Source organism: Sordaria macrospora, chromosome 6 (assembly GCF_033870435.1).
Source record: "Sordaria macrospora chromosome 6, complete sequence".
In the NCBI taxonomy this organism is placed as follows: Eukaryota; Fungi; Ascomycota; class Sordariomycetes; order Sordariales; family Sordariaceae; genus Sordaria; species Sordaria macrospora.
The window spans coordinates 943284-967299 of NC_089376.1; the positions used below are offsets into that span (position 1 = coordinate 943284).

A 24016-nucleotide genomic window follows, 5' to 3' on the forward strand; every position below is an offset into this window, starting at 1 on the left:
TTGTGAAATCTTGCTTCATTTTCGAACCCGGGAGCTCACCATCTCAAACACAAATCAGAAATGACGACAGACCACACTTCAGAGCTAGTCAATGCTCTGAAAGACATCAAGGACACCCTGGCTGCCCAGATGGAACACCTGAAGACAAACTCGTTGCTTCTCCAAGCGTTTCTGGAACTGAATCAAAAGGAAGCTGAAAAGACGCCGGCTGCTGTTCAGTCAAAGGACAAGAACACTCCAAATCTCCCGGATGTTGAATCCACGGTCAATCAAAGGTCAGCTGCTGTGCAACCGATGAGAAAAAACGCACCAAAGCCTCCAGATGTTAAAGCCAAGGCCGATCGGGACAGTAAGCAGCTTGGGTTCCTGTTCCTACGTATCGATTAAGCTGTGGTCTAACTTGGATGTTGGGCAGGCGATAAACTGGCACAGCTTGGAGAAACAACGAGTCCCGTCTACGCCAAATCCAAATCTGATCTCATACCCAAACGGGAGTTTCTTCCAGAATGGAAGCCGCGAGACAGTTACGTACTGCGTATTCAAAAAGAACAAAAGGGGTATCACATTGATGATCACTTGTTCATAATGCCGCGGCCTCTAGACTCTGCTGTACCCGCTGGGTGAGCGCAATTCGGGATCTAGCCGGCCATATCCGTCTCATGACCCCTATGCTTTTAGCATGACAAGACGAGTAAAGAAGGTCTATGGATACGGTCGAAACGAAGACAAGGAAGCACCAACCACGGGGCTTGGGGATTATGCTGACACTCTAGTAGACGTCCTGAACAACTTGTATTCTATACCTGCAGGCACACGGCTTCCCCTCGGCTTTGAGCCGCTGACCCTCCGACGGGTGAGAAGCAAGGGCAAATTGGATGAATACCTCATCAAGGCAGCTCAGTTTCCGGAAAACCTACACCAGGTTGTTGGGACTTTTGTAATATGGGATTATGATGCTTACGGCAACTACTTCTGCTACTACTCGTTAGATATGTTGTGGAGTGATAGAGATGAATTATTCTACAAGTTCCCAGCCACATGTGACTCCGTTCGATGGTACCGATACAATGAAAACCGGCGCGTTGATAAATATTACAAGTTGATTCCCAAAAATATATACATAGAATTCTTTTAGTCATTTACGGGCGAAAAAAGATATTAGAGTATTAGTGATTGGGCTTTATATGGTACAAAATGGCTTTGTCTGGAAGCGCATATCAATAACGGCGGAGAGTCTCAACCGATTAAGTACCTAGCCCCCGGGCCCCAATGAAGAGCACAAGGATGAAGAGCAGGAGATTAGACAGATGATTGACGAGACCAGGAGAAGTCCGCGACTAACTTGGCCCCTTACTACAGGCCCTGGTATCGCATAATAGACGTTAATGGACTGGAGCTCATTGACGCGACTGACGTGGCTCGCATGTTCGTCTATTTTCTCTTATCGGATACTGAGACAAGGGCAGAGTTCTGAGCTTGGAACAGTAGTTCAATTCAGCTGATAAACTACTTTGGTCTCGAAGGCCTTGTTGATCCTTTCAACCTTCAACCAAAGGCTGGGTTTCAAGGCCTTCTTATGCCAAAGAGGTGTGGTACGTACTGAGGTGCGTACCGAGCCTTGTCGCCTAATGCCTCGAGGTATCTATCTAGCGGTCTTCATGTGGATCTTCCTGAGTGCTTTTCACCCATTATCCTTCTTTCCTCTAGCATCGGCCTCTGTCCGGTCGTCATTATGGCCCAGCAGTCACTGGAGCTGCACGTACGCATGCACGGGCTGACCTGTCTTTCATGCACATTGTATAACAATGTATATTTTACCATGCCCCTAACGGTGCCCTATCGCCCCGTGATGCAAGGGGAACCTCAGGATGATGCTCAGCGCCATCGGCAGTTAAGGCTAATGCAAAGTGTTGAGGTTCTGTTAAGCCTCGGAACATCTAACCCAGAACTGTGGGCAAATGTCTGTGTGACACCTGATGCTTACTGCTGGAAGTGAGAGAGTATCTAGGTACTTCGAAGTAATATGCCTCGTTCTGAAGCGTATCACGTTGGTGGCTGTCAATGGAGGTTGCTTTGCGGAAGGCAGGCCGTCACGCTGACCGGTTTCTGAAGTCGCTTGATCATCGTACTTCACGACAATCGTTTTACTTCTGAATGGAGTCACTCCTTGCCAAATTCGCGTCTCTGAGTGGGATCTATTCCACGCTCTTTACCTAGAGGTACCATAGCAGGGAAGTCCAGTCCATTATCATCTTCCTCCTACAACAAAAACCCTTGGCGCCAAGTGTTAGTGCTAACTCTTGGTTGCCCGCAAAATCACTAACACCACCTAAATCGCCGTTTTCACGGTCGATATCCAAACATTCACAACATCAAAATGTCTACGCCTTCGCCCTCTGGGCCCCCCCAACCACCGCCGCCGGCTATAGTACCGGTTACACCTCTGCCGGACTCCATTTTCGTCCTACCTCCGCCCTCCACGACGGCGCAGTCGGCCAAGAGAGCCCGAACTGCGGACGAGGAAGCCCGTCCTGCCCACGCCACCACCGCCACCTCTGCTGCTTCCGGCCCCATCACGTCTTTCGCTGAGACCCTCATCTCTGAAGCTCTCGCCAAAGCGGAGGTCTATCGCTCCTTCGCCGCCTTTCTTGACACCGAACTCGCCCGCTTCTCCGCCGTCTCGCCCGCTCACGCACGTGAAGCTGACCGTCTCGCACGGACCATCACGGCCGCTCTACAGAAAAACTCTGCCTCATCTCCCTCGCCCACCCCGGTTACGTCTGACCCAGCCGCCAAAAATGTCTCCACTCCCTCTGCCAGCAAGGGAAAGGGACCCATCTCCTACGCGGATGCTGCCGCCCGCGGTACAGATTCCACCTCCGCCTCGGCTTCCCGCTCCACTCCCCGCCCCAGCCTTACCCGCAAGGCTGCCGTACCCCAGAGTGACGGCCGCGTCTTCCTCCGACTAGATAGGGATTCCCCTTTCGTCAACACAGATGCCTTTGCTATTCGCAAAGAAGTGCAAACGTTCCTCCGCCTCGCCCCCACCGACATCCCTGGCTGCCACAAGGTCCCTACTGGTTTTGCCCTCGTGCCCAAGGATGACGCTGCCCGCCAGACCCTCATGGCCCACAAGGATGAGATTAGTTCTCTTTTTGGTTGCATCCAAGTCGAAGTGCCCAAGAAATGGGTCACCTATGCCGTCCCGAACGTGCCTATGACGATGCGACTCGGCATGGTCCCTGTAGACACAACTACCGCCATCAAGGACGAGGTTCTCGTCCAAACCGGCCAAGAGCCCGTCGCCCTCCGTCCCTCCCAGTCCTACCACCCTGGCGAGGCCTATGCTACCTGGCTTATCTCCTTTGATAGGCCTGTCTCTCCCTTCCGCCTTTTCGACGCTAGCAACGTCAGCCGCCTCGTCCAGAAACGCCGCCCACTGGACCAATGCACCGAATGCTTTGGGTGGCATGGACGTAGAGGGTGCGCTCGCGCTGCTAAATGCCCACAATGCGGACGTACTGCTCACGGAGAATGTGACCGTCACACTCAATGCGCCAACTGCTGTGGCCCTTTTGAGTCCACCCACGTCGAGTGTCCTATGCGCCCGAGACGCCAAAGAGATACCATCATCCGCCCAACACCTCATCAGCAGCGAGAGATTCGCCAGAAAGGTGGCACTCTCTTCACCGAGAAACACAACCGCGCCGCCCCCTCCAACAACCAGGAAAATACCCCCACGTCTCCCGACGAGCTGTCCAAATCCAACAGCTCTGACCAAAGCCAGCCCCCAGCTGATGAGGACATGATAGTAGTCCAGTTGAGCGAGTACGCCTCCTCGGATAACGCAGTCCGTCGTTCTAGCCGCCACAAAACGCCCTCCAAGAGGGCCGACGGCCAATGAGTAGACACTCAACCCCCTCTCGTGATAGCCTGAACAATTCCAGACTGCGTGTCCTTCAGGCTAATGTAGCACGAGCACGCGACACGCACGAAATTTCCCTCCAAGCTGCTAGTGAGGCTGGAGCGGACGTGATTATGATCCAAGAGCCACGAGTGTGGTTCCACGAGGGCCGCTTTGGTATTCCCGGGCATTCCCTCTACGCTCTTTACACACCTGTCCGCACATGGACAAGTGAGACTACTACCCACCCACGCGTCGCCACGTACGTTCGTAGGGAAATGGCAGCAGGAGGGTTCACTCTCGGCCATACCAGAGATCTGCTATGGGTAGAGACGCAGGGTGTCACTTTCGTTAACATCTGCCGCCGGTCAAACGATACTTCGGCCCTCGAGCTACTGCAAAATTGGCAACCAACGACAAGGACACTCCTCGCTGGCGACTTCAATGCCAAACACCACTCCTGGCAACCTGGTGCGGAAACATCAGAGAGTGCCACGCGAATTGTGGACTACGTTACAGAGCATGGCCTGGATTTGCTGACGGCCCCTGGTGTTCCTACCCACAACTGCGGTAATACTATCGACCTTACCTTCTCGAACATACCACTCTGCTCAACAAGAATTGCCCCAGAGGCGGACTGCGGCTCTGACCACCAAGTCTGCATTACGGACATTCCTATCCAACCGGTAGAGCCTCCTCGCCGTCGACTGGTCCTTCGTGAAGACCCAGAGGCTATTAAACTATTTGCCGAAAACGTCTCGTTTCTCATGGGTCTGGTCCCGCTCCTCCCTGCAGGCGAGAACTCCCCGGAAAGGCTCGACGAGCTCGCCGAGGCCCTCTGCAACGTCCTTACAGAGGCCCTCCAAATCTCTTGCAGGCCATCAAGACCTGAGAAAAACGCAAAGTGGTGGAATAAAACGTGCGCGCAGGCCTCCAGAATGTTCCGCAACTATCGGCACAACAATCCGAATCCCATCCCCCAGCGGATAGAAGCTCTTCGGCAGGAGTTTAAGAGGATAGTCAGAGAAGCAAAGCAGCTGTTCTTCGATGACCTTATCACGAAAGCGCGAGACGACAAGGACATTTTTCGGATCGTGGCGTGGCACGAGCCCCGCGACCGGATGGAGGCCCCCCCACTAGTCATCAATGGGCAGACCGTGATCGAGCCAGAAGCCAAAGCGGAGGCACTCCGCACGGCCCTTCTAGAAAGGAACAGCGAAGAGGAAGACCTCGAAACTGGCTGGGTACCCACAGTACCACGCCGTCGCCTACCCTGGTCGTCCGTCGTACACGCGGATGAAGTCTACAAAACACTTTGCGGCTCTGGCAACACGTCCCCCGGCACCGACGGTATTACCGTCCGTATGTTGAAAGCATCCTGGGAAGCGATCAAAGACCCTGTCCTGCGGCTCTATCAGGGCTGCGTCGCTACCGGCTACCACCCCCAAGTCTTCCGACAGGCGGAAGTGGTTATGATACCGAAACCTGGGAAAGACCAAACGACGGCCAAGGGATGGCGGCCCATCTCACTCCTGTCCTGCCTTGGAAAAGGCATCGAACGCCTTATTGGCAGGCGGATTGCTTGGACGGCTATTTCTAACGGGGTCTTGAATCCCCAGCAGGCTGGCGCCCTTCCAAGGCGTTCGGCCGTTGACATTGTGGAAGCTCTGTTTCACGATATCGAAGCTGCACTCGACAAGGGACTCGTTGCTGCACTTGTAGCCATGGATGTCAAAGGCGCCTTTGATGCCGTCCTAGTGAATAGGCTGGTCTTACGTTTGCGGGAGCAAGGGTGGCCGGACTGCGTGGTTCGCTGGGTTGAGTCTTTTATGACGGACCGCATGGCCTGCGTGCGATACCCAGGGGTGACCACTCCTATGCGCCGTCTCAGATGCGGGCTCCCTCAGGGCTCCCCTGCCTCGCCCATCATCTACTTGCTCTACACAGAGCCGGTCCATCGCCTTGGAGAGAGCGAAGCACAGCATTTTGGATATGCAGACGACTGTGCAGTTCTTGTTACTGGCACTTCGAACGAAGAGGTCGCAGAGAAGGCCCAACGAGAGCTGGACGCCATGGTACAATGGGGAGTAGACAACGCTGTTGACTTCTCGCCGGACAAGACCGAAATTCAGTTTTTCTCCAGGAAAAGACAAACTGCGCCTTTCCCAACCATTACACACGGAGGAGTCGAGGTGGCTGCACAGCCGGCAATGCGCTGGCTGGGGATTTGGCTCCACAGCAAGCTGAACTGGAAGCACCACATTGAGCACAGGCTCGCCTCCGCCAAGCAGGTAGTCCGCCACATACGCGGTCTCAACAGAGTCTACCACGGCGCCCCTCCAGGCTCCATGGTGAAGGCTATGAAGGCTGTCGTCCTGCCAAAGGCCCTATTTGGCTCTGAAATCTGGTGGCCAGGCCATAAGAAGCACGCCCTTCATCGTAAACAAGGGGAGTTTCCGCTTGTTAGCAATGGACTGGCGGACCTCGTCCATAAAGTCCAGACTGCGGTTAACATTGCCATCCGCGCCAGCTTACCAGTGTGGAGAACGACGCGCCTTGCCATTCTCTACCGCGAAGCTAGCCTGCCTCCCGTCCCCCTTCTTCTAGAAGCGGCCCGGCGGCGGCACGCTGTGCGCCTCCTCACCTTAGATCCTGCCCACCCGCTCGTCCCGCGTCTTTCGGAACCCCGAATGACGCCGCGCGGCCTGCCTCGCCGCCCTACAACTCTACAGACGGCTGCACAGCTCGCCTTGCCTTTCCCGCGACCTGTTCTACAGCCGCCCGTCTATAACGGAGACACTCACCAAGATCCAGCGCCCACGTCTAAGGACAGGGCTGCCAAGGATTTCAAAGAATGGCTTCTCCAACGAGATCCCTCGGAGATTGTCGTTTACACCGACGGCTCTATGATAGCTAAGCAGATGGGCCCCCCAGCGCACGCGGAGGACCCCGACGCCGAAGAAAGACCAGAGGGCGAGTGCGTAGGCTTTGGCTACGTAATCTTTCAAGGACAAACAGAACTCGGCCGCGGATGCGGTCAGCTAGAACAAGCGGAAGTTTTCGATGCGGAGGCCGAAGGCGCGCGGCATGGTCTCAAGGCCGCTGTGGCGCTCTTCCCGGAGGCACAGGCCCGACCACGCATTACGATATGCCTTGATAACACGTCCGTCATTAGAGGACTCCGAGGAACCCCAGCTGCGTCGTCACAAGCGGCTTTCCTCGATTTCCGCGCCATCCGAAAGGGCTACGGCCCCAGTTTGGTGGACGTCCGCTGGGTACCCGGCCACAAGGGCATCACGGGCAACGAGATTGCTGACGAGCTCGCTAAGGCGGGCGCCGAAGGAGGAGAGGTAGTCAATGAAGGCTTGGCTACCCTTGCGCACTCAAGGCGGCTTGCTAAGAGGGAGGCGCATACGGATTTCAAGGCATGGTGGGCCGCGAACAAGCCAGAGTCTTATGCAGACTACCGGTTGGGGGTCTCTATCCAGCCTAACGACGAACTAAAAGAGCTGGACAGACGCTCTTTACACCACCTCCTCGCGGCCAGGTCTGGCCACGGGGATTTCAAGGATTACCACGAGCGCTTCGAGCACGAGGACGCCCTCCTGACATGCTTCTGTGGAAGCTGGAAGAATCCCTTCCATCCCTTCTTCTGCAGAAAGGCGTATGCAGTTTCCCCGGTCACGGGCGAAGCGGCTACGCGGGAGAATCTCTCCCTTGCTATTGGAGTTTACTGGCAGCGCTTCATCGCTAGGATCCAGACCTCGCACTTCTTTTCGTGGACTTGCACGAGAAAGGCATGGCGCCAGACCCTCTGGCAACAGCACACTGACGGCGGTGGCGCCGCTGACAACCTTACGGGGTTCTTGCGGAGTAGAGGGGTGGAGGTTGGCCATGGCCACGATATTGAGAGGGTTACGGTGGACTTGGACAGGCTGGTTCACCGTGCAAGGAGACGGGAGGAGGCCTTGCGGGAGGAGGAGAGCGGGAGTGAGAGTGGAGAGGAGTGATTTCGTCATTTCTTTTATCCCTTTCTTTGTGCTACAGGTTCCGTCATATACTGGCGGCTCGCCCACTGGGCGATTCGATTACAAGTGTTGGGCCGCGTTTACGCTATGGGCAACACATGATATATACTGGCAATAGGCCTCGGTTTGCCCTCGGATTAATGGTTTTGGTGGACAGTTAGGGCATTGCTCTTAATCTTGTATGCTAGACTCACCGGTGCGGCACGTCTCATGCCCTACGGGAGGCGGAAGTAGACGTTAAAAATAACAACAACAACAACAACAACAACAACAGGGAAGTCCAGTTCGTGACATCCAAGGTCGAGGTCATACCTCCAGTTACTAGTACTTCCAACGTCAAAAGTTGAAGGCGCTATGATACAGAACGTTGCACCTGGATCTGCCCGGGTCCGGCTCCAACACGTTGAAATTCTCAAAATCTCAAAGTCGTTCATTCCTACCGTCCTCCACAATCGTCGCACCTCCCCTTTCTAACGGAGAGGAACCAGCCTTTTCTTCAAGCGCCCCTCCTCCTTCACTTTCGTTCTTCTTCCTCTTTCTCTTCCAAGCACCAATTCAACCACCACTCTTGCATCTCGTCACGCCTTCGCCTTCGTTCACTTAGTCCGCTTCAACAATAACACCCTGTCCACAATTGGCCTTCCCTGGTGCCTGCAGGATTTATTGCCGGGCGCTCTCGCCCGTCCGCAATGTCACTACCCGTCGAGTCAACCAAGGGAAGCGAAGCACTGCGCCGGTTGCAGGATAATGCACACTATGGCTGATGCATTCCTTCCGGAATTTGCGAAACACCACCTTTACCGTCCTGAGAACGTTCATTGGTCTGTTATCCTGCAGTAGGTAGTCTCCCACAAAAGTCCCCTACCCATCTTCGATGGTTGATTCAGCTGGAAAGGGTGGCGGTCCCGGGCAGCAAGGCAAACAGGCAACTATCTTCGAGAGAACACCCCATTTCCGCGGACACACAAGAAAAGCGAACAACAACCCACTTCGCTTCCTTCTTCACGCCGTTTCTGACAAATAGTAATCAGGAAACCGGATCCCATCGCCTGAACATCAGCACCAACGAAGGAACACCTACGAAATTGGCGCCATGTCGATGACACAGGAGAATATCAACCGGTTGATTAGCGTACTCGACGGCATCCACACCAATCTCGAGAGCCAAAGTACCCAGATCAAGAGTCTCGCTGAGCTACTGCGACCTTTGGCGCAATCGAGCACGGGGCAGGCACCGCAGGAGCTCGCGGAGAAGGAAGGCATCAATCGGGATCTGGGGAATGAAACCGCTGTCTCTCAAGTGGCCAAAGCTCGATCGGCGGAAGATAGCACTTCATGTGCAACCGCTGACATACCAGCCAGAGCAAGTAGAGAGGAGGACAAGCCAGAACCGCCAACGCCTCCAACAATGTTCTATCTGGCCGGAATCAAGACTCAGTATGCCCTGGGGCAGCTACCAATGGTGTATCAATTGCAAGAAAAGACTGCAAGTCTGGCTCGCGGGGAGGAGTGGGCATACTGTGAGTACTTAGATGCGAGACGTCAAAGCTCTGCACAACTATCAACCGGCTGAAAATAATCACTAACTTCATGTGCTACAGGGAGACCAGTCTTTGATGGACACAAACTGCTTGCTGGTCAGGGGCAGCCGGATTTTGTACCAGAGTGGGAGATTTGCTACGACAATGGCCAGGCGTACCACATTGACGATCATAAACGAAGGCATCCGCTTCCAGGCGCACCCGGACCTGGCCAACAACCAAGTTCTGGCACCATTGAGCTCCTTGTCCCTTACTCATGCAGTCCGCCTCCCACAAACTACAACGGATATTTTCCTCAGAAAGGATTCGGCGAAGTGACTAGACGTGTTAGGGAAGTCTTGAGTAATTTTTGCCGCATACAATCAGATGGAAGAGTGCCCCTGACTTGTGAAGCTTACATTCTACGAGATCACCATATGCAGGGTAGACTTACGGAAGAGTTGCAGACCACAAACACCTTCCTGTCGAAGCTCGAGAGCAGAGGGTGTGAGTTTAGCGTTTACGACATCGACGACTACGGCAACTTTTTCCGCTATAGACGTCAAACAGTGATCAATGCTGATCTAAAGTACTTGGGCTGGTCAGATGAGGTAGTCGAAGACATGAGCCGCGGTATGGAATCTCAGAAACGAGACGTCTGGAAGCCTCAATGGTCTCTTACCCGAAGCCATGCGGAAAGAATCAGCCTAAACATACCGCCAATATGGCATCGCATGGAAAAGACAACCGATGGATGGAGACATTCAGAATCACCGCTTGTGGAAGTTCAACCATGGTATCGCATAGTTCATTTGGAAGAGTGCGAGCGCCTTGGAGCTAAAGGGAACTCAGAAGGTTTCTACAAATCCCTGTTTCATGTTAATACAGAATTCATGGGGCAATACAGCCCCTTCTCCCATGCAATCTATGAGCACCTACGACCCAATGGCACCCAATTCGCTCCTACTACTGGGCTGCCTACGGTTAATCACTTCATTACTTGGCCTGCCACTCCCTTCCAGGTTGTATGCCTGCGGATGGAAGCGGAGGGGCTAAATGAGGGCAATGTGATGGACTCACTATGACATAGAGGCCCCTTATATGGGGATGCACCTTGGCTAGTAGGGAATTTCTATGGGAAAAGGCAACTCACGCAACACGCCATTGCCGTATCCATTCTTCAGCAAATCACCGGTTCAAATAGTGACGGCAGCCCCATACGGAGTCCCTACTACACAATCTTGCTTCTCTCCGAGCCTGGAAGAGTGTCCCCATTCCCCCCTCTTGAGCACATGCACCCAAACATCCATTCTTGGAGACCCGCGGAAGCTGTTCTGTATTTCATCGATGATACACTGAGCAGAGCTTCATTCGACTGGATTTCCGTTGAGAAACACATAGATCACCTAACTCAGCATGATGCAACCATCATATTCCGACAGGAAATCCCTAACTCAGTCTTGTTCAATGACAGAAATTTCTCCAAAACGAAAGACTATTATTGGGCCACAAAAGTCTCAGACTCTGCATCGACACACTGGCAAGCACGCTACAGCAGTGGAAGTCGTTTTGGGAAATACACGAGCAAAACCCACGAATGATTGAGAGTTTCAACCGGTCTACCTTCAGGGAAAGGGCCACAGCGGAGTCTCAATCCAAGTTCTTCCCACACGAAGAGGTTTTTGGCGTTGATTATTGAGTCTCTTTGATTGAGAAGACCAATCGGGATCTGGAAATGACTTTGTGACGGTTCAAAACCAAAATGCAGCAAACTATAGAGCATAAAAGCTTGGTATGTGTTTTTGATACACCTCAGCCATGGTTAACATCATGTCCGCGTGACTAACAAGCCAATATTGTAGCTCATGAGCGCAATTAGCGTAAAAGAGGCACGAGAGGCAACGCTCCTTGCTGAGAATGTCAGGTCGCTAACCTACGTCAACATCATTTTTCTTCCACTCAGTTATTGTACTTCACTATGGGGGATGGAAAGCGGCTCCAACACCGGCAAGTTGGCCTGGGCTACCGTCATGGTTTTCTTGATAACTTGCCTGGCGGTAACAAGCTTGGAGACTACAACTCGCTCGTTTCGCAAGGCCTGGAAGGAGATGTTCTCGCTCGGCAGACGGCCCCTGATCGCTCGCATGGAGAAACACAGAAACTGGTCTTGGCGTAAGCTTGCCGGGGATCTCGAGAGAAAGACCGGACCAGATGAGAAACCTAATACCAAGCCAAGTGAGTGGCTCGTTGTGGGATTCCTCTTCCATTTCTATCAAATCGCATATGCCTAGGTCAAACGGTTACCTTAGATATGGGCGACATGGTTTCAGAAGATCGGCAAAGGAACACCTACAGGTACGTTCGGCATAGACATGTTCTGGATCAGTCCAACATTCTCACACTGATGGCACTGACATACTCCTCCGCCCCAGGTACAGACCCGGACAAGAAACATCAGTCTAAACCGGATGTCAATGTCAAACAGAAAAGCACGGCCACTGAGACGCCGAAGAGCAAAAATCCCATGACTGTCTTGAGGAAACTCCGCCCTCGTTCGAACAAGGATATCGAGAAGGGCAATCTGCCAACCGAGAAGACAGCCACTTCCCTGACTGACAAGAACGCAACAGCATCTTCTGAACTAGAAGCCAAACCATGATCCATTCGCCGGAACATAAGAGCTCGCTGGCTGTACCTAAAAAGGACCTTCAACTTGGCAGATGCACCACCGTCACCATAGAATCCTGACCGAGTTCTCCATTCTCTCGTCGCTCATGCTTCGACTATAAGGTGCAAAGCAACCTGAATCCTCGACCCATAGAAAACCTTTACAAGTGCCAGGAGAACAAGACCAGAACCACTTCTTGCGTTCCTCGCTCTGCGGACAGAAAGCAACGTCCCAGCTAACGTCGACGTAATCCAGCTTCATCCCTTTCCCACAGCAACACACGGGCGTGGCATCGGCTTCTCGACTTCCAGGATTTGAGATATCCCATCTCTTACCTACATCATGGCTGGTGACTGGACCCTCTCCACTTGGTTGGCTTTCATTGCTGATATCTCTCCCATCAACGTCATCACCGCCGCCAGAACTATCAACGGGAACTGAACCAACACCATCACCCTTCACAGCAAAAACACCATCAAAGGATTCATCAGCCCATCTAACCCACCCCAACCCGTACGGACACCGTCTACAAGCAAAGTACTTCCTCCCTGCATTCCCCTTTGGGTTCAGTGGACCAACGGTGTAAAGCGTCGAGGGTTTGTGGCAGGTATTACAGGGCGGTCCCCGTTCCGTTCCCGTTTCGTGGGAAGCTGGCTTCAGCAGTGGTAGTGTTTGCTTTGAGCTTGGAGGTGTTAACGGACCTGAGAAGTCGGCAAGGCCCGAGAACGATGCGGGGTAGGGGCGGGATGCTGAAGAGGTCGGTGAAGGAGAACCGACAGACTTGGATGATTGGCTGGGTTTGTCCGAGTCCGACGACGAAATTTGGATGCGGGACGATACGGCCGCGAGGTTGAAACGTACGTGGTGACTTTTGTGGTGGTGGCGCTGCTGCTTGCGTGCGTGGCTAAGGGGTAAGGCCGATGGCGGAGGGGAGGGCGACGGTGTGGGTAGGTGAGCTTGGCTCGTCCGCGGCGTTGTCTCTGGCTTCTTCTGAATCTGGTGGGATACATGTTTTGTGGGCGTTTGCGGCGTCATGGCTCGGGGTTGCGGCCGTTTGGGAACTACTGTTATGAGAACGGAAAGATGAAGTGTCACCTCGAGTGAGTTGAAATTGGCATGTTTTCTTGCAAGATCTTTTGGTGGGACGAAGAGTTCATTTTCAACATCTGGTACAAGCATCAGAGAGATCCAGATGCCAGAATCTTGTGTCACCTCATCTGCTGCAAGAGGCCCACGACTTGTCCAATCATGTTGTCGTTGATGCCTCGATCCGTCCAGCGGCAAACCAATGGGAGGAGGCATGCATGTTGACAAACTTGGTGAGGAATTGAATGGTAGGATGGGGGAGAAAAAAACATGAAGGGTTACTAAAATGTATGGCAAAGCTCAGGGAACGAGTTGGGGAAAAGATATGATAGAGAAGATGGGCAGGAATTGCTGGAAAATGATGTGTCGGGAGGATCATGTCGAAGACGCCCTCGATTTCGCACGGTTGTGGTCAAAAGTGGAGTCCCCCTCCCCTAACTCTTACAAACGGTGTGTTTGATCTCGGGATCCGGTTCTACCTATCCGGCTACTAACCCTCCGAGGTCTCAACTCTCTCGGAACCTTGCAGTAGTGTTGCCGTTTTGAGTCGTCTTGAGGAGCTGATGACTATCATGAGCTTTCGTACCTCACCTACCCTCACTGTCTGAAACCCTGCTATCGACCAGTTTGGAATCTGAAAGTTAAAGCGAATGCATCAACGCAGGTTGACAGGTTCGGGTGTAGCGCAGCAGCAGCAATGCCGATGGTGAATTTCGGCTCAGCAATCCGATCAGCATGCAGGGACGTGGTGACGTACATGTATGCAACATGTACACATGAGGCTCAAAGGCGGTCGGTCGGTGTTCTGTCCACGTGGTGGCATCAGAACTTCAGCATATGCCTTCGCCTTGTGAAGATAGATATCAACTCCTCGGATCTGGTCGTGCCCTTTCGTTCGTATTATTGCCGAAACTAGTCTCCCGCGTCGACTGACATGGAAAGCCCTAGACAGAGATCCGCCTGACAGCTCCTCGTCCGAACTCAACTGCACGGACATCATGAGTTCATGGCCGGCCGAACACCCAACTGCCACGGGGCGTGGACACAAAGTCGTCCCTGGAATCTGGGTCACGCTGATAGACAGATGCATACTGTAGGTGCGTCTGAGCGTCCCGGCCGATGATGCGGCGCGTGACAGTATTCCACCACACACCCTCGTAGGGACGATGAGAGGCAAAAAAAAAGAAAAAGACGAATAGTGTCAAAAGTAAATGATCAAAAAAAGGATGGGCCAAAGGCAGAAAAGGCAACATAAAAAAGGAAAAAAAAGATGATGTTGAACATCGGGAATTGAGCCCGACGTGGGGGTCGAACCCACAACCTTGAGATTAAGAGTCTCACGCTCTACCGATTGAGCTAGCCGGGCAGCTGAAATGCTGCCATGTCATTGGTTATTTGATGGGAGCCAGACTTTAGTTTTATAACGCTTTGGTCGGCGTTTTTGGCTGTTGCGTAAAGCAATGTCAACTTGATATCTGTCATCAGTGATGCGGCAATACCTTGGAAGAAATGGAAATGCAAAAGCCTGGTGGGGAGGGAAGGTTCAATAAGCAGAGGTTTTTGTTTCTCCATGCTTACTACCAAATCATGTTTGTTCTCGTTGGATATGGCGACAGGAGACAACGCTGCGGAAGATGAAATCTTCAAGCGCGTATCCTGCCTGCTGCCCGTCATCGCGGGTCTTGTGAGACCCTAGCCCCACAGAGGATGCCAATGTGATCATCAGGTTATCGGGCTTTTCGAAGAGATACGGGAGCAGGCCTGACGAGCAGCGTTGAACTAGATGCGCAAGGGCCTCACAGGTTCCAAGGAGCAAAAGACTTGTCCGAGCTCCTAGCTCCAAAGCGCAACTGAGAACCAGGGACTTGGACCGAGTGCGATTGTCATCGGTCGAGGAACTCTGCATTGGAAGTTGAAGCATCTGATTTCTCATTTCGTGACTGTTACTTGTCGATTTCCGAGCTAAGGACTGATCCCACCTTTGGCTTCGCTCCACGCATTGGTATTTCTCTCACAATCCTGTTCAACAGCTCGGCGGCGGATATGTGGTTCTTGGTTTGCTGCCTGCTTCCTGGTTGGGTACAGTATCGCCCATAGAGAGAGGACGCAGATATTTCGCTATGATCTGCAGACCTGGACGTGTATGCAGGGTCTAAACGGAAGTGTATGCTGAAACTAGGCAGCTTGGAAACTTAAGCTGAACATCCAACCCTCGACTGAACGATGAGTGTGAGAGGTACATGCCCCTGGTAGTGGTGATACACTAGCTACCTCCATGCAGGTACAGTCGGAAAGGCAACCATACGGGGTAAGAAAACTCGCATAATTGTTGTCCAGACCCGTAGTTTCAGGAATATGCTGACAACGATAACCGCCGCCCGTTTGTGTCACGGGGATCTTCCGGGCCGTCATCCGTGTGGGGGTTTCGTCCGAGGCACAAGGTGAGCCGGAGGCAGTACGGTAGGTAAGCGAGCCTCGACTTTTTTTCCCCGGCAACTACCTAGTTATCTTTATTTACGAACAGGATGCCCACGATTAGAAGAATGTGATTGCAAGTTCTCTGGACTCGTCCATTTGAGGCTGAAAATTCTGTGTAAATTGCTGGATACTGAAGCAATATGGTTCACTGGAGATTGGCAAGATTCGACCCTCGTTCTCGGTTTACCTATGGATAACACCAGAAATTGTCATCGTTTCTCGTTTCCTTTGTTCGACGGATCGAGACCTAGAGTAAGCCCCCGATCCGTGTCTTCTCCACATTCCCGGATCCCGACTCCTCGGAATCGTAATCGCGTGTCTCTTATCTTTGCCGCTGCTGAAATTTTGCCATGCGAGAAATGCGAGAAATGCGTTCAATGCCAGGATATTCTTTGTTGCCAGCTACACCGGTTAGCTGCCATTCCAGCTACCCCTTTGTTCCTGCAAAAAATCTCTCCGTGCCGCATGGCCCAGATCTTGAAACCCGTCTTTCGGTGCAACCAGTGGCGTCGCCCTGACACGCCATGGTGCTGGGCATGGCCATGCCGCGGCTACTTCTTCAGCCCAGCCTGTCTGTCGTGCCTGTCTGTGAGACTGTGGCTTGCTTCAAAAACATCCGAACCACAAAAACAGGCGATTTCAGCATTGCAAGGAACCCGAGACAGCTCCAGCTAGTTGTAGGCGAAACAACGATCCATCCAGATCGAGCCTGAAGACTCCGAGGATCAAGGCAGTCATTTCGGCCACGGTCAGTCAACGGACTCAGAACTCAAAAAGGTGGGTCCCGTTGTTCTGTGTGGTCTGTCGGTCGGCTACTTCTGCGAATCATGTCTCACGGCTCACGGGACCGAAAAAGGAGAATCACCAGAGTGTGTGTGTGACGCGGGGTTGTTGTCCAGACGCGGCGGGTGAAGACATGCGTGCAGATCGCCGTTCGCCGCTTTGGACTGTTGAACAGCGTTGAGAAGCGTGGGCAACCCGTTGCCTGCCCGCATTCCTTTTCCCGGAGACATCGGCTGCTTTTGTATATCCCACGCGTGGGCTATGCAAGGGATAAACAAAGAAACAAAGCGGCATTCCGATGCCGTCGCGTGCTGCCGGGTCGCTATAGGTAGGTAGCCATGTGTGCTTCTCGTGCCGACCCCTTTCTTCTCGAAGGAGTCGAAGGTTGCCGGTTTGCATTGAGTGGACGCGTCACGGTCGGCGGCCAACAGATGCAGAAGTTTTGACCTGTCACCGGCAGGAGATGGCTGTGATAATCGAGATGCGTCAATCAAGCAACGCTTCGTGGTTGTTTACCAAGTCAGTTGCTTGTTTGCTCCCTGCAGTGTCACCGTCGCTTTTGTCGCTTGTAGTCGGTCTTGACTTTCAGCGAACTCCGACTGGCGAGCTGCAAATCTCGCGTATGACGGTACCGTCTGAGCACTGCAGACACGCATGAAGACGTACAAAGGGTCGATTCGAACTGCCGCAATTGATCTGGGGTAATTAAGACTGCTGTCGTCGACTGTTGTGGTCAGATTGGAGGGGAGAAAATGACCCCGTTGGGCGTATTTGGGCGGCTCACTTCTCGGCCGACGCCCAAACCGTCACAAACAGTCGAGGTGACACGGGAGGCCAAGAGGCGAGCATGAGACGTTTGGGCAGTTGCAGGAGACGCTGACGACGTCCATAGCATTGTTTGTGTTGCCGACGTCGGTAGGTCGGCCGCTGAGTGCCCGAACAGAGTATGCGGGACGGCTATGTCGGAGGCATCGCCCTTGTTCGAATGCCCGGTGTCAGTGTAGTCGGTTGTTGTGATACGTATTCGGGTGCCGGTGAGCACCGCTCGGATGCGGAGGGTACGTGGCATAGCAAAAAATGTGCTGAAATGGTGACGTCGAAATTCGTGACCAGAGATGCTCTCACACGGAACCTGAAGCCCTAGACCAAGTCTCTGGGAAATGCGGTCTGTGAGAGACTTCGGCATTGGGCCGTAACTTGTGATTGTCCCTGGTTGGAGGCTTGTTGGAGACTTCCCTAATACAGTCAGCAAGAGACAGCTGAAACAAATCAGAGTCGAGGCCATTGATGGCTGAGGTACGTACCTTGGTACTGGTGCAGACAATGCACAGCGATTGGAAGCCGAAAGGAGGAAGCGCTCTCGGATGCCATGGAGTGGGCATACGCGGCACATGTAATCACATTGTTGCCCACCCTTTCTTGACACATTGGCAATTAATTTAAAAGGTCATGAGGTCTGCTCTTTGATGCAACCTTACGTCGGCCTCTTTTCATGATCAAGTTTGCTGAACCCTTGAAGTCGTCTTGCCATCGTCATATGTAAAGGATTCACGACCACCAACTATCACACGCAGATCAGACACGATCAAGAAAAAACAACATAACAGACACCAAATACCACTCAGTATGGCATCCGGAGACGTTGTGTTGTTGACCGGTGCCACCGGCCACCTTGGCTGGGCCATTCTTCAGTGCCTACTCCGTCAAGGATATCATGTTCGGTGCGCTGTCCGAAAAGCAGAGGACGAACACACAATCCGAGCCCGACCCACACTACACCGCCTCAATGCCGCTTCGAAACTCTCCTTTATCGTTGTGCCAGACATCACGACAGCAGGTGCATTCGTAGCGGCCGCCGAAGATGTCGCCTATATCATCCACACAGCGTCTCCTCTACCAAGCAAGTCAGGTCGTTGGATCGCCGCAGATGACGCCCGAGAGACTTTCATCAAGCCTGCTGAAGCCGGAACACTCAACGTTCTCGAAGCGGCGGAGCAAAGCGGGACGGTAAGACGTGTTGTCTTCACCAGTTCCATTGCCGCCATTGTTCCGATTTTACAAATGGAGGGCAAAGAGAGGAGAGAACAGCCCGTGCTTCCCGAAGACCGGATACCCGTCGACCCAGGGCCATACGAATCCGAGTTTGCCGCCTACGCAGCCTCCAAGTGTCGAGCGCTTGAAGTGGCCGAGGAGTACATGGCGAACGAGCGGCCATTCTTTGACGCCGTGTACATACACCCGGGCTTCGTGCTGGGGGCAAACACGGCAGCGACAACGGAGAGACAGGCGATGAAGGGCACAAACTCCATGTTGGCAGCCCTACTCCTAGGCCATGGCCAGGGGGTATACGCAGGGGTGTCGGTGCATGTCGAGGACGTGGCACGAGTCCATGTCGAGGCTCTAAGTCCCTACATTCTTGGGGATCAGAGCTTCATCTTGGGCGAGCAAGTGCGGTGGACCGATGCCATCGACGTTGCCGAGGAAGAGTTCCCAGAGCTTTTCGCGAGCAAGCTGTTGACGACCAGCGGATACTACCAGACAGTCAGCATACCAATCAACACCAGCCTAACGAGAGACACATTTGGAATGGAGTTCATCAGCTTTGCCGACCAGGTGAAGAGCGTGGTCCAGCACTGGGCCAAAGTACGGCAGCCTCAAGTGGTGCCATCTTCAACTGCTTCAAGTCCTCCAATAGAAGCACTGGACTGGGAGAGCGCAGAGACGGCCGCGGACGGGACGCCAATTGCGTACAGTCCAAGCAGCAAATCCGAGTTGGGCATCCCAGACGTGCATCTTACCCATCTTTCTCTGCCGAAAGAGTACGCGGGGTTGGAGGAGCACGACTACGGCACAGCAGAGGTCATACCACCACCGTCCACGGAAGAAGAGACATGGGAGGGCATCATCCAGCGGCACATCATTCCTTCGGAGGCTTTTCCTTCTTCGGGAGACAGCGGCGGCAGCAACTGGTCGACGGCGTCGGATCACACTGAAGGGGTCACTCCCAGTGCATCGGGTGACGAGGAAGGGCCGGCAATTTATTACGATTCAGATGCTGAAGATGATTCGAGGATGCATGTCGACGGTGGTATTCTTCAAATTGCGCAGGAAGCCAAAATGCCCCCTTCAAGGCAGGGAAGCGGCGTGGAGATGACAAGTCGTGGTGAGGAGCCATCATGTTGGAGAAGAGTTGAAGACAATTGATGGATGTGGGAATCGCGCGTTGGAGGGGCACAGCTGGCAGGCAATCGTTTCATGCATGAAAAGCGGGGCAATAATGGTCAACTCTCGTTTTGGACATACTGAGATACCCGGACATGCCTGTCACCCGAACTTGGGTGAGAAGCGTTGGAGTTTTGCATATAATATGTACAATATATACTCTAGATATTCCTCATGGTACTTTTGTCATTAAGTGATCATCCTGCTTTTTGTTCGACATTAGCGTGATGTTACCCAAGTGCAGCGACATAGTTCTCGCAAGTCACCTACGCTTTCCATGAATTCCCCCCTCAAATGCATAACACCCGCGCCCGGCCGCAAATACTGTTGCATCAAGCGGAACGTATCAACTCTGCGGGCTACTTGGTCGATAAGATAAGGAAGGTACAGACCAGAAGTTCTGACGCCACTTGCACACGTCAATTGGGAAACACCCCTGTAGGACGCCTGTTGCTCAGTGCTACGGCAGTCATCATCCACAGCTTGTCGCGGACACCTCAACCTCCAAACAATCTCCAAACAACAACATTCCGCTGTCATCACCACATTTCCGTTTCGTCTTTCTTTTGTTTTTTTCCCAACGAATACACCGAAATCAATTCGCCATCATGGCTGGCCTCGGCGGGCTCAACTTCAACCCCTCGAAACTCAACAAAGCCACCGCCGCCGATTACTCGTCCTCGGATTCGGACGCCGACGACAACGACGACTTCCAAGTGCCATCGTGCAATCCCCACGACGACGAATTCGGCGATTTCAATCCACGAAAGAGACGCAGAACCGGTCGTGACGCAAAGGAAGATGCTGCCCTCGGTATCTTTGGTTCCGAAAGCGAAGACGAGGGTCCTCGATGGAAGCGCAAGAATCTCCGCACAAAGGGCGTCAGCTTTGTCTCGTCAGCCAACAACAAGCCAGCCAACTCGGACGATGAGGACGAGATTGATGACGAAGAGGACGAAGAGGACGAATACGACGCGCGACCGTCGATGAAGGCTGTTCATGCAGAGGACGACGAGGAGAACGAAGAAGAGGAGGAAGAGTCGCGAGGCGTTGGTCTGGGCTTCAAAGGTGCTGCTGCCGCTGCAGCTACAGGTGGCCAAGGCCTGGGATGGGTACCGCCGACACAACAGCAGAAAGAGAAGAGTCCGCCACGACGACAATCCTTTGTCAAATCAACGATCAACATGTCGAACCCTCTCGGTCCAGGATTTACTCCGTCCTCGGCCAAAGCCCCCACGCTCCTCGCAAACGATGACAATGAGCCTCCTACGCGCCGTGTCGCTCTGCCCAGCGCCTTTGCCCAGGCAAAAGGTGGAAAAACAAAGACCAACAAGATGTCCTTTGCTGCCCGCATGATGGCCAAGATGGGCTATGAAGAGGGCAAAGGCCTCGGTGCAGAAGGCCAGGGGCGCAACGTCATTATCGAAGCCAACCTCCGTCCACAGGGTGCTGGTCTAGGCGCCGTCAGGGAGAAGACGCAACAAGAACGAGAAGAGGAGAAGCGACAGGCACGTCTGCGCGGAGAAGAGCTGGTGGATTCGGAAGAGGAGGAGAAAAAGAAGAAGGCTGCCCGGCGAAAGAATAAGTCTCTAGGTGGTGGACTCGGAAGTGGTACCGCCAGCGCTGGCAGCACACCGCGACCCAAGAAGCCCAAGTACATGACCTTGGATGAGGTCAAGAAGGTTGCGCCGGGGCTGAACATCCCCGATGCCTTTACTCCCATTCTGGACATGACTGGGCCTGGAAAGAAGATGCTTACGACGTCTTCCGGCCTAATGACACCCACCGGAACCACTACCCCTGCCGAGTCGACGGAGGCGGCCGAATCTCGAAAACTGGTTAGACGGGCCCAGAACGATTTTATGGCGATTCTAGAAGAATGGCAGAGCCTTCAGGAACGGAAGGCGTACGCCGAATTGCAGCTTAAGCAGGAGCAGCAGGAGCTGGACGAGCTCACGGCAAGTCTACAGGCTAACCGGGCCATCACGGGTCTTTGCGAAGTGCTCTCTACCCCCGTCGAGAGCGGCGAGTTCGACAAAAAGGACGATCTCGACTACAAGTTGCGACGCACAATTCAGGGGCTAGAGCACGCCTCCAGCGCCTTTTCTGATGCCATGCTGCCACAGATCAAGGATGAGGTCGCATTACTTGCCGTTGCGGCCATCTATCCTGCGCTTAGGGAGTACCTACAGATCTGGAAGCCACTCGAGGACCCCAAGCCCAAATTCGTCGACGGGCTTGTGTCTATCAAGAAGCTACTCGGCCTCGACCAGAAGACCAAGCCTACCCACCGTCGGGCCACAGCAACCCCCTACGAGACCATGATGTACCAGCTCTGGCTTCCTGCTGTGGCAAGTGCCGTCCGGATATGGGACGTCCGTGAGCCCGACCAACTCATCGCCGTCTTTGAAGCCTGGGATGGCTTGATACCCACCTTCATCCGTTCCCAGCTTCTCCAAGACATTGTCCGCAAACTCGAAGAAGCCGTCCAGAAGTGGCACCCCAAGAAGAAGAGCAGCACATCCAACCTGCCGCACGGGTGGATCTTTCCCTGGCTGCCCTACCTACCGGCCACCCATCTCGACCCCAAGAGCTCGACCGGTCTTGTAGCCGACGTCAAGCGCAAATTCCGCCAGCTTGTCGATGTTTGGGAATTCAACCGCGGCGTGATCCCGGGTCTCAAACAATGGAAGGAAGTCCTCCGTCCCCACCGCGGATCTGATCAATGGGGTCCGCTGGTGATGAACCACGTCCTCCCCAACATGGCGCGGTACATGCGCAAGAACTTCCGCGTCGATCCGCGCGACCAGGAGCCGTACATGGACATGCTCGACGGGCTGTTCAAATGGCTTGACGTGATCCGTCCCTCCATGGTTGGCGAGGTCATCGTTGCCGAGGTGTTCCCTATGTGGCACGACGCGCTGTATCAGTGGTTACTCCTCGACACGGCGAACTACGAGCAGATCGGTCAGTGGTTCGAGTGGTGGCAGGATTCGGTGTTCCCCGAGGAAATCAAGTCGCTCCCGTCCATCACGGCCGAATTTGAGAAGGGCATGAAGATGATTGAGCGTGCTTTGGATCTGGGCGATCGGGCCAAAACAGACCTCAAAGCTCCTGAACGAGGGCCCGCTTTGCCATCATTCAAGTCTTCTTCCTCCTCTAGGCACGACCGCGAACATCGTCATCACGTGAAACACCGCGAACGAGAGGCCCAAGCCCAGGCAGCGGCAGCTGAAGCGGAAAAGAATAAGCAACCGGAGGAAATCACGTTCAGACATGCGCTGGAGGATTGGTGCCAGGAGAATGACATGCAGTTCATCCCCGAGCGCAAGAAGATGCATGCGGATGGACCTTATTACCGGATCACAGCGAGAGGGGACGGGAAAGGTGGCGTGCTGGTTAGGTTCAAGGGCGATGTGCTGTTTGTGGAGGTTAAGGGGCAGGATGCGCTTAAGATTCATCGGGAGCCGCAGAGTGGGTGGGAGGCGCTTTTGGAGTTGGTTCTGTAGAGACCGGGAAATGATAGGACAGGGTAAATTGAGAAAGTTGGTATCCAATTTGCATCTTCAGAGCAGTTTGGTTTTGTGGTTACTCATCTTCCGGTTTCACATGAAGTTTGACAATGGAATTTGAAGCTCGCGGGTTGTAAATGGTAAGGGCTTGGCGGTGTTTCCGTTCGTTCTTTCCTGGGTTCGTTCTCGCTTTCGGGCCGTTGACGGTAGACGGCAGGAAGTACCAACACTTCGGGGTCGACACCACACACACAACATGGGGTGGCAGTCGCGACCGACTACACTTCTGAATGCTGTACAATTTATTCCAGATTTCGTAGGGCATTCACCCTCCTTCTCCTTCTACGTATGATCCAAAAAACCCAATCAAAAAGTTGGCCGGCAAATTGGTTCGCCTCAGCTTCTCCTTCTTTCTTTGTACCACTGCAGCTCACATCACCAACATCCCGCGGCGACAACGCCAACGTGGCACAGCCGCGCCTACATTTTCTCTATCTGTCAAATTACCCAGGAAGATCAATCACACTTTTCACATTACATACCGTCTCTGCATTATCTTCTCTGTTCGCTTGCAAGCCGCCACAGTCGCAGAAGTACCCCCTCAGCTCGCGTAACACTTTCTTCCAGACTGTTTTTGTTTTTGTTTGCTGACGAGATCTGCTCCATCCCTTTAATTTTGCTGTTCCAGTATTTCGACCACTCCCATCACGTCCTCTCAAGTACTGTCAGCGAGGATCGGGAAGTTTGGGAAACACACACAGGCCGAGGGATGTCAGCATTTCTACTTTACCTATCTATGCCTGCCTTTTTCTCCG

General features: G+C 53.4%; 7 protein-coding genes and 1 non-coding gene across 8 annotated transcripts; 7 read left to right on the forward strand and 1 right to left on the reverse strand.

Annotated features, from left to right (window-relative positions):
* Positions 1–60: 60 nt before the first annotated feature.
* Positions 61–387, forward strand: SMAC4_07476 (uncharacterized protein; the record flags this gene model as incomplete). The annotated part of the gene is made up of 1 exon (XM_003345441.1): positions 61–387. The coding sequence occupies one exon, from the start codon at positions 61–63 to the stop codon at positions 385–387; it is 327 nt and encodes a 108-aa protein (XP_003345489.1).
* A 1990-nt stretch (positions 388–2377) lies between these two features.
* On the forward strand, positions 2378–3904 carry SMAC4_13926 (uncharacterized protein; the record flags this gene model as incomplete). The annotated part of the gene is made up of 1 exon (XM_066091696.1): positions 2378–3904. The coding sequence occupies one exon, from the start codon at positions 2378–2380 to the stop codon at positions 3902–3904; it is 1527 nt and encodes a 508-aa protein (XP_065947417.1).
* A 134-nt stretch (positions 3905–4038) lies between these two features.
* SMAC4_13927 (uncharacterized protein) lies at positions 4039–7914 on the forward strand (the record flags this gene model as incomplete). Its single annotated transcript, XM_066091697.1, has 1 exon — positions 4039–7914. One exon carries the CDS (start codon positions 4039–4041, stop codon positions 7912–7914), a length of 3876 nt encoding a protein of 1291 aa, XP_065947418.1.
* Positions 7915–8984: 1070 nt separating this feature from the next.
* Positions 8985–10163, forward strand: SMAC4_07483 (uncharacterized protein; the record flags this gene model as incomplete). The annotated part of the gene is made up of 3 exons (XM_003345448.2): positions 8985–9452; positions 9534–9815; positions 10081–10163. The coding sequence occupies exons 1-3, from the start codon at positions 9026–9028 to the stop codon at positions 10161–10163; spliced, it is 792 nt and encodes a 263-aa protein (XP_003345496.1). The 5' UTR covers positions 8985–9025.
* Positions 10164–11214: 1051 nt separating this feature from the next.
* On the forward strand, positions 11215–12111 carry SMAC4_07482 (uncharacterized protein; the record flags this gene model as incomplete). The annotated part of the gene is made up of 3 exons (XM_003345447.1): positions 11215–11244; positions 11315–11687; positions 11885–12111. The coding sequence occupies 3 exons, from the start codon at positions 11215–11217 to the stop codon at positions 12109–12111; spliced, it is 630 nt and encodes a 209-aa protein (XP_003345495.1).
* Positions 12112–14499: 2388 nt separating this feature from the next.
* Positions 14500–14572, reverse strand: SMAC4_13928. Its single transcript has one exon. It is a non-coding gene; the product is annotated as a tRNA-Lys (tRNA).
* A 3159-nt stretch (positions 14573–17731) lies between these two features.
* Positions 17732–19889, forward strand: SMAC4_07481 (uncharacterized protein). Its single transcript, XM_003345446.2, has one exon. The coding sequence runs from the start codon at positions 18094–18096 to the stop codon at positions 19669–19671; it is 1578 nt and encodes a 525-aa protein (XP_003345494.1). The 5' UTR covers positions 17732–18093; the 3' UTR covers positions 19672–19889.
* Positions 19890–20297: 408 nt separating this feature from the next.
* SMAC4_07480 (uncharacterized protein) lies at positions 20298–23573 on the forward strand (the record flags this gene model as incomplete). Its single annotated transcript, XM_066090634.1, has 1 exon — positions 20298–23573. The coding sequence occupies one exon, from the start codon at positions 20298–20300 to the stop codon at positions 23196–23198; it is 2901 nt and encodes a 966-aa protein (XP_065947419.1). The 3' UTR covers positions 23199–23573.
* Positions 23574–24016: the final 443 nt, after the last annotated feature.